Source organism: Athene cunicularia (genome assembly GCF_003259725.1).
Source record: "Athene cunicularia isolate RWA chromosome 1 unlocalized genomic scaffold, athCun1 chr1_part1, whole genome shotgun sequence".
NCBI classification, from domain to species: Eukaryota; Metazoa; Chordata; class Aves; order Strigiformes; family Strigidae; genus Athene; species Athene cunicularia.
Genome location: NW_020799091.1, coordinates 17,885,260 through 17,894,268, shown reverse-complemented (window position 1 = coordinate 17,894,268; position 9,009 = coordinate 17,885,260). Strand labels below are relative to the sequence as shown.

Below are 9,009 nucleotides of genomic sequence, written 5' to 3'. Positions count from 1 at the left end.
AGAGACAGCACTCCTTACTGTGCAGTTTTTAGATCCATGTGGCTGATCGTATGTGGGCACCTGACAGATCTGACTCATTCATGCTTCACTCACTCGGGATGTAGGGACTCTTACCCTCATGTTCGACAGCTGTTCCATAGTCCCCTGGTAGCTCCACACCCTTCACACCTTTCAGAGTTTTATTGGTAAGTCACCATCTTTTAATTCCAACGTAGAGTTCTAAGATGGCATTTGAGTATTCCGGGGGAGAAGAGGGGTTACTTTTTGTCCTGTTTTTCTCCTGTGCGTAGTGAATCAGAGGGTTTGTTACACCAGGGAACAGAGAGGTTTAACAGGCGGGGTGTAGTTCTCCTCCTGGGCTCAGCCTTGCACTCCTTGCACTTTTTCCTTTACTCAGGCCAAACTTTCACTCAGAGGTCAAGTGAAGTCAAGAAGAAGTCAAGCGAAGTTTTGCCTGGGATTTAAGGAGAAGGCTCCATAGCAGTAAAGTAAGTTTAAGGTAATAACAAGGTCAGTTAAGGAATTAATTTTTAACAAGTGTTTAAAATAATGAAAGTGGTAATAGATGTGTCTGGAAGTATGACACTATGAGTAAGAAGAAAGGTATTTTTGAAGTGCTCATTTAAACAAGTTTATAAAATGAAGTATGAAACTTCCATGGTGAACTATGAAACACCCACCGTTGTGTTTCATATATAGGTACATGATCAAATACCACTGGGTTTCACTGGATATTATTCTGTGGCTCATTCTGTCCTTGTATGTCTGCCAGTTTGTCTGGAATGTCATGGTCATGCTGCAGACTTTGTGCAGGGTGACTACTTTTATTGGATTTAAATTAGCAGAGTTAAAAACCTGGTAGTAATGGAGATGCCTGATTGTTCAGTGCAAGAACAAAGGAAATACTACAAGTTGTTTTCTCTTTTAACAGCATTTTTTTCCTCATACTTGTTTATAGAATTCAGATAATTTTGAAGATAAAAACCTAAATCCCAAGATTTTACTGTCACAAGGAATGAAAGAAAATGTGGACTGAATTTAAGAAGTCATATTCAGACAAGGACATCTGTTAGGTTTCTAAATAATTGCTAAGGGACATTTTTGAGATATAGCAGTATAATAAAATCATAAATACACCAGGTGTCATAATCTGATAATGTATGTAACATAGCTGTGTAGTTAGTTATGTGTGTAGATGTGTGCGTATGTGAATATAAATACATAAACATATACATGTATGAGTAAAATTATAAATAATTATTTCACACACTTGATACATAGTGATGAACCTCTTTGGAGATGTCCTTAGAAATAGAAATAATAACTGGGCAAGTTTATAGATGACACCTGATAATTATTTTTCTCCTGTAGAGAGATATATATGATATGACCGCTTTAAAATTTATTCTCTCTCTTGTTCATTCTCTTTGTCACACACACACAAACACAATACAGCATCCACAAAGTGTATTTGTGCATGTATTAAACCTAATAATTAATAGCACAGCATTGATTCTTAAGCAGAATGCCATGCCAGTTTTTGTGAACTGCCTGTTTTTCAATACTTGTGTCAGAGGAATTATTTTTCTAAGTGACACAAACAATATACGACTCTCAGTTCTTACTAAATGATCACAAGTTTCATGCAGTCCTTGCTTCTCATACCACTGAAGTAGATTGCTTTCTGAGATAGATTATCTGTTATTCCCCAGCAGGTACTTCCGCATGAATGTCGTGAAATACAGATAAACTTGTTTCCTTTCTTAATCTGTATTTTTTCCAAACGCAGAAAAAACAATGTCTCCCTTCACAATCTATATATAAGATTAGGATTTAACTGTTGCCTAGCTCTGTATTTTAGCAGCACTGAAAGTAGTACTCTACAGTTGAAGTTTATGTTTATACTACAAAAGAAAGCTTGGAATTGTTCTCAGCTAAAATACTGAGTTGTGGCTGTTTAAATTTAGATTTTGATATTTTATTGTTGAACTTCATGGTGACAGCTCAAATGTTCTGTGAGCTCTGTGAGCCCTCCGGTTTTGTTTGATGTCATTTAATCATTATTTGTATCAAGGCACCCTTTTAAAATTGTTGATCTGATCTTTGGATGAGTTACATTAGCTTTAAGAATTACTCACTTGAGGATGTATTGACATTGAAGAAAGATATGGGACCTGGATTTCTGAGAACGCTTCAGCCAGTGGAGATATGTATCTCTGCATTGCCCTTTCCGTATTTATGTACTATGGGTAATACACGTGTAGTGAAGGCAGTGATTGCTGTGATTCATACTCGGGTGAACACTGCGGTTTTCACCTCTGTGTGGTTAAGATGCTGTGAAGTATATGCTCACTGCTTAAACACTTTTTCTTTGTGTACAGGATGAATTTGCACACTCTGATACATAGAAATAAATCTTTTTATTAATGTAAGCATTAGAATAGCTTTTTAAAGTGTATCCTTTGAGAAATGTGTCATGTCATGTCTTTGCTATCCTGAATTATCTCCGCCTGGGCATTGTTGACCTGTAGTAAAAGGAAAAAACATCCTCAGGCTTATTAGTGTATGGAGAATGATTGAGAATAAAGTACATTATATTATTCATCATCTTTCCTTTACTTTTTACAAATTGTTATTTTTCTTCTTCCACTAATCACTAGATAATTCTTCAGAAAGGCACAAAAAATCCTGCTTTCGTTGTACTCAACATTGCCTGTTGATCTTAGTAAGAGAGACACTCTGGTGTGCCTATAGGGGAAAATAAAAGATTGCCACCTCTGTTCACCTTACAGTGCAGGGGTTGTAATTTTTCATGAGGACAAATCAAATTCATTTTTTAAAGAATATTGTGTGGCCTCTGTGCTGTTGGACTTAAGAGTAATGGCAGCTGTGCTGAAAGTGGACCATAATTAATGAATTAAAGAAGACTTAATGTGCTAACTTCTGCTGATTAATAAACTTTCCATTACAAGTATTAGTAACAAAAGAACAAACTGTAACTTTGACTACTTATTATCTGAGCTGCCTGTTTTGCTTGATCTGGATAGAAAATAAAGAGTGAGGCGGAGAGAACTGAACAGAGAAACACAGAATATTGCAAAGGATAGCAGAGAAATTAAATACTGAATATAGGGTTATGCTAAACTTCTTTAATCCATCAAATATCACATTATTAATTTTTATGTTCCTACATTTTCCTACTCAATATGAGATTATTCCCAAACAACAGTTTAGTTCTGTCCAAAGATGGAACTAAACTGAGCATATCTTCAAATGGTTTTGAGTAAAAAAGATAAAAAAATAATTCATTATTCCCTGAAAAATTAATACTTCTCAAGATTAAAATTACTTCACTGTCCAAAATACTGTAAACCTCATAAAATTAAGATTGAGAATTAAATTTTAAAATTATAAAAAAATATTAAAATAGGTTATTAAAAATAAGTATTTTAATTTATTCTGGTTTGGGCTACTGTTTTAAGTGGGGAAAAAAACACACTTGTCAAAAAAAAATCTGTATATACTTAAAATTATTAAAAATTGTTTTAGGACCAGGGACATTACTACACAAAATCGGTATTTCATTGTTAATATCATCATTTGCAGTTTACTATGCTATGCCGGAAAAATAATTAAGTTATATTAAAGGTAACGTGTTTTTGTAAAATATCAAAGATCTATTTGTTTTAGGAGTTTTTGTTGCATTACCTTTGTGGGGATAAAAAGTGAATTAATATTCCAGGATTTACAAAAATGCAAAATACTAACAGGTGTGTTGTTGCTTTTTGTGTGAAAGTGTACTGTTCTGCAGTTACAGGTATTTCATTGCTTCATCGTAAAATTGAGTTATAAAAAAAGGAACTTAAATAACTTTAATTTCTTAAATTACCTTAACTAAAAGCCTGAAAGGACTTCAGTACAGACTTTGGAAATACTTTCTCTGGAAAAACAGTGACATCGTTGCTGAAAATCACAGTAACATAATATCAAGAATAGTACATTTTCTTAGAGGTAAATTCCTACCTGTAATGATAAATGCTTTTTCTTCTTGGGAATTGTAAGACACATGGTTATTTGGACAAGAAGTATAAGTATAAAAACAAAAATAGTAAAATGTAATTCAGTGTATTTATAAAATATTCTGAGATTTTATTATTCTGAATATTCTGAGCAAGAGGATAATCAGTCTTTCCTGATGGTGTTTTTTTGCATGCAAATTGTTATATCTGAATTATAAGTATTTTTGAAGGTATTGAAGTTAGCTGAAAGTTGTATTTTATTTTCAGTTGAAGATTGACATACAAGCATAGAAGTGTGTTCATTAGAATAATGAAATGTACTTCTTACGTATGTTCTAATATTCTTACATGTATTCCAATTAGGAACAGGCCAAGGATAACCAAAGTGATACCAGCAGATAATAGCTTGTTTCTCAATTGAAGGCAGCTTGTGAGGAATCTGATCTTTAAAAAAAATTCTTGTACTTTAAGCCTTTCCAAATCAGAAGTTGTGTCACTGCCTAGAATTGGACAATGGGAAGCCCAGCATACATGAATTGGTGGAAACTACTGAGAATATTTACCAGCTGTTTGTCACAGAAGTAAGGTCACAGGATATAATTTTATTTTTCCAAGAAAATCTCTGTGCACAGTTGCTGAAGTGCCCTTGAGGTTTGTTTGGTTTTGGTTTTTTTTAAATAACATTGCAGTACATGTGGTTTAGTAACACCATCAGAACAGGAGGGGAAATGGCATGGAAAACTTACCACCATTCCTCTCAGAATTTCTCATTCCTCCCAATATTTCAAGTAATTTAAATAATTATCTTTTTAGAAATAAACTCAAACGTGACTAGGCTTTGAGAACATGCTTGTTGGTGGTGTACACATTCCAAAATTAAACTGTAAATTCTGTAGGTTTTTAATATTTATTTTTCTGTTTTTGTACAATATGAAAATAACAGAGACCTAGGACATTATTAACCTCCTGAATGCTGGAGTGAATAAGTCCTGATAACAATAAGATAATTAGAGTTAGGCAAACTTTAATCACACTCTGGTGCAAGTGCAAGTTGCATTAATAGTAGGAATATTCTGTTTAATTGAACTGATTTCCATCCTTTTCTGAAAATAGGCAAGAACAATTAGAGGCATCTCAGGTGGAGAAAACAGAAATCATGTTTTTTAAATATTTAAATCTTGTAGAAATACTAGTTATGAATCTTACATGTTGCGTATAGACACTTAAACTTGTGTTGGCTAGGTGAAAGCACTAAACATCCCACTTCTGTGCTCACTAAAACCCATGACTGCATCGTCACAAGGTTATGTAGTTCTTAACATAAGCATGCAATATTCTGCAAAAGGAAGTACACTTATGAAATGTCATTTGTTGAGGATCAATCTGTTCTGTCCCGGCATTGTCTAATTATAAGATTTTTTAACATTGCTCTAATTGCTCTGATGTTCTTATTGTAGGTTAGAAATCTGAAACAATGGGTGACTGGAGCTTTCTGGGGAGACTGTTAGAGAATGCGCAGGAGCACTCCACGGTTATTGGCAAGGTTTGGCTGACGGTACTGTTTATCTTCAGGATACTGGTGCTGGGGGCTGCTGCTGAGGAGGTTTGGGGAGATGAGCAGTCAGACTTTACATGCAACACTCAGCAACCTGGTTGCGAAAATGTTTGCTATGACAAAGCCTTCCCCATTTCTCACATCCGCTTCTGGGTGCTGCAGATCATTTTTGTCTCCACTCCAACCCTCATCTACCTGGGCCATGTACTGCACATTGTACGCATGGAGGAGAAGAGGAAAGAGAAAGAAGAGCTGAAAAAGAAGGGAAGCATCAAAGATGGCAATTACCCAGGAGCAGCAGTGTCTGGCAGTGGTGGTGGAGGAGGCAGCAATAACATCAAGGATCCTCTTGTCAAAAGGGGGAAGGAGAAGCTTCCGATCCGTGATGAACGCGGTAGAATCCGCATGGGGGGGGCCCTGCTCCGTACCTACGTCTTCAACATAATTTTCAAGACGCTGTTTGAGGTGGGCTTCATTGTGGGCCAGTACTTCCTGTATGGCTTCGAGCTAAAGCCAGTGTACCAGTGCAGCCGCTCACCTTGCCCACATACTGTGGACTGCTTCATCTCACGGCCCACTGAGAAGACCATCTTCATCATCTTCATGTTGGTGGTGGCCTCTGTCTCCCTGCTGCTGAACATGCTTGAGATATATCACTTGGGATGGAAGAAGCTTAAGCAGGGCATGACAAGCCGGTACAGCCTTGAGATGCCTGTTGCAACAATGACACCAGTCATGGTAACAGGGGAGTCCAAACCTGTTACCCTGCCACCACCGGCACCACCCGTGGTGGTAACGACTGCTGCACCCCCCCCTGTTCTGCCTGACACCCGCACTGTCACACCGCTGCTGGCCCCGGTGAGCATGGCACCCTACTACGCTGCAGCTGCTCCAAGACCGCGGCCCCCCTCCAACATGGCCCCCATGGCCAGCTACCCTGTTGCTTCTCCAGTTCCTGAGGAGAGACACCGTGCTGTGACTCCCACGCCCATCTCCACTCCTGTCACCATACCGACCCCCATCCCCACACCCACGCCAGCCGTCGTCAACTACTTCAACAGCAACAGCCATGCCCTGGCAGCTGAGCATAACTGGGTCAACATGGCAGCTGAGCAGCCGGAGAAGGTGCCCTCCAGCTCAGCTTGCTCCTCTACCCCCAGCAGTGTCCGGCGTCACCTTCCCGAGCAGGAAGAGCCACTGGAGCAGCTACTCCCACCCCCAGCTGGGCCACCCGTCGCTGCAGCCAACAGCGGCAGCAGCACCAGCCTGAGCGGGGCAAGCGGCAGCAAGTGGGATGTGGAGGGTGAGGAGGAGCTGTCAGAGGAACGGCCCGTCTCAGCTGCCTGCACCACCGTGGAGATGCATGAGCCACCGCTGCTCATAGACACACGGCGCTTGAGCAGGGCCAGTAAGTCGAGCAGCTGCAGAGCCAGGTCAGACGACCTGGCCGTGTAGCGCGGTCGCCTCTGCTCAGAGGAGCAGGTGATGGAAGGCAGAGTGGGCAGGGGGGCTGCCCAGGGAGGCTAGGCCTGGCGTGGGTGGGAAGGCCTGGGCTTCAAACTTTGACGCTTGGACGCTTGCTGTTTTTGCACTCTGTGAGTTGTAGTGGGGAAAAATATCAACATTTTCTAATAGGTCAGGGGTGGCCAAAGCACAGCCTGTGGGCCAGGGGACCAGTCCCACTTTCCTTCTTGTCCATGGCAGACCTCCCAAGGGCAGCCATAGGGAAGGCCTGCACAGATAACAGGTGGGAATGGTAGCTGGCCACGTGTCCCAAGGCTGACTTTAATCTGAGAAAAATGTTAATAACCCTAGTGCCCATATGCCTGGCTGTCATTTCCCTCTTGCCCTTGCCTTCATTTCCACCCTTTTTCATATAAGCTCTACATGAGTAGGTGCAATGACTTATTTTCTTCCTCTTAAATCTTACATAGCCCTATGGCAAACGTCAGGGTGGCATATTGCCTGTTGGCACCTGTCACCTCTATGGACCAACTTGTTATATTGAAAGTGACTCAGTCTCTTCCATATAACATGCCTTCATGAAGCCTTTGCGCTCATGGCAAATCACCAATGTGGTCCTTGGCCGGGCAAAGTTTAGGTAACCCCTGTAATAGATTTTTGAGGTTCATATTTCTATCATTTTTTTTTACTCTTGACCTGTTAGGAAGTGTTCGGTTTGACCTTCTATCCAGTGTTTGCCGACCATGATCACACCATGTTTTTAAGCCCACAAATATGTTTGAGCATGTTTGATTATAATTTTAGATGACTTCTGAAATTGCTTAGAGGAGGACAGGAATTTAAACCACACCTCAGAAATTATTACACAGAACAATTTCTCTTCAGAAAGCAAGGATTACGATTTCAATACATTGTGGCCCCATACGTTGCCCGTGGACAAACAATAGGTTGAAGTACAGCTCTGCATTTTAGACTATTAGATATCAGCTTAAGTTTGTTGGAAAAATGCTTTTTAGAAGTAAACTTGAGTGCATATTTTTAAGTATTTGAACATTTTGAGCATAATTTTGATCTGTAGGTTTAAAGTTACTTGACTGTGTACTTAATCATTTTAGTTTGATCTTTGATCTTACAAGAAAATGTAAGGGGAAAGAAACTTACTAATGGTAAAATTCCCAAAGCAACATTGTTTCCTGTTGTGTTCTACCCTTTCCTTTTAACAACAATCTGTAGTGTCTTACAGGTCAGTGAAAACAGATTTAGACAATATTGTATTGCAGAAAAAGTGGCTAAAATATCTGGGCAACATGCTAGGGGATGAAGGGTCTATTCTGATCCCACTGAAGTCACTTGCAGAATTTCCATTCAATTTAACAAGGAGCAAGATTTGGGGATGGATCTTGCAGGCCTTATTCAAGCAAAACTAACATTCTCATGTTTAGTTTTGGGAGCTAGAAGGAATATAGATTTGGGGCCTTAAATAAAGACATTAAAATCCTGCTTTTGAAAATTGTGTTTCCCTTAAAAATGGGTGGAGGAAACTACTGGGTATTTTTTTTCTAAGGTGCAGCTTTCCTTACAATTGGCTCTGTCCTTTATTCCTTTGTAACAAGTACTCTCACAGACATTAGTCAGAATTTTGAATGCCTGATAATGCTCAGGAGATTTTGGGTACAAAAAGAATGCAGGATTAGGTCCAACTTCTGTTCTAAGCAGAAGCCAAAACAACTGAAGCTCGGAGTCAGTCCTACTGCTGCTATAAACTGAAAGTACTGTAACTGAAGAAGAGCAGTCAAACACACTGGGATAGCCCTTTGCATCTTCAAAGTATTTGGCCTGGCAGTGCAGTCCTTTCTCAGGCAAAGCAGGGTCACCCTGTAGCAAGTAGTTACAATTGCCAGTTATCTCTGCTGTTAAATGTTTTCCTGAATGTGTTTATTTTATTCAACAGTTGAAGTATATTCCTACCAC

General features: G+C 39.4%; 1 protein-coding gene across 2 annotated transcripts; it reads left to right on the top strand.

Annotated features, from left to right (window-relative positions):
- The first annotated feature begins 406 nt into the window (after nucleotides 1–406).
- Nucleotides 407–7,550, top strand: GJA3 (gap junction protein alpha 3). 2 transcript variants are annotated; one of them, XM_026848515.1, is made up of 2 exons: nucleotides 407–488; nucleotides 5,477–7,550. In XM_026848515.1, exon 2 carries the CDS (start codon nucleotides 5,494–5,496, stop codon nucleotides 7,027–7,029), a length of 1,536 nt encoding a protein of 511 aa, XP_026704316.1. In that variant the 5' UTR covers nucleotides 407–488; nucleotides 5,477–5,493; the 3' UTR covers nucleotides 7,030–7,550. The 2 variants fall into 2 exon arrangements, with proteins under 2 accessions (XP_026704316.1, XP_026704307.1); XM_026848506.1 differs by having other exon boundaries at nucleotides 415–499.
- The last annotated feature ends 1,459 nt before the right edge of the window (nucleotides 7,551–9,009 follow it).

What these genes read in the sequence shown, in the direction of transcription:
- GJA3 (XM_026848515.1), top strand. Translation starts at nt 5,494, where the DNA reads ATGGGTGACTGGAGCTTTCTGGGGAGACTGTTAGAGAATGCGCAGGAG.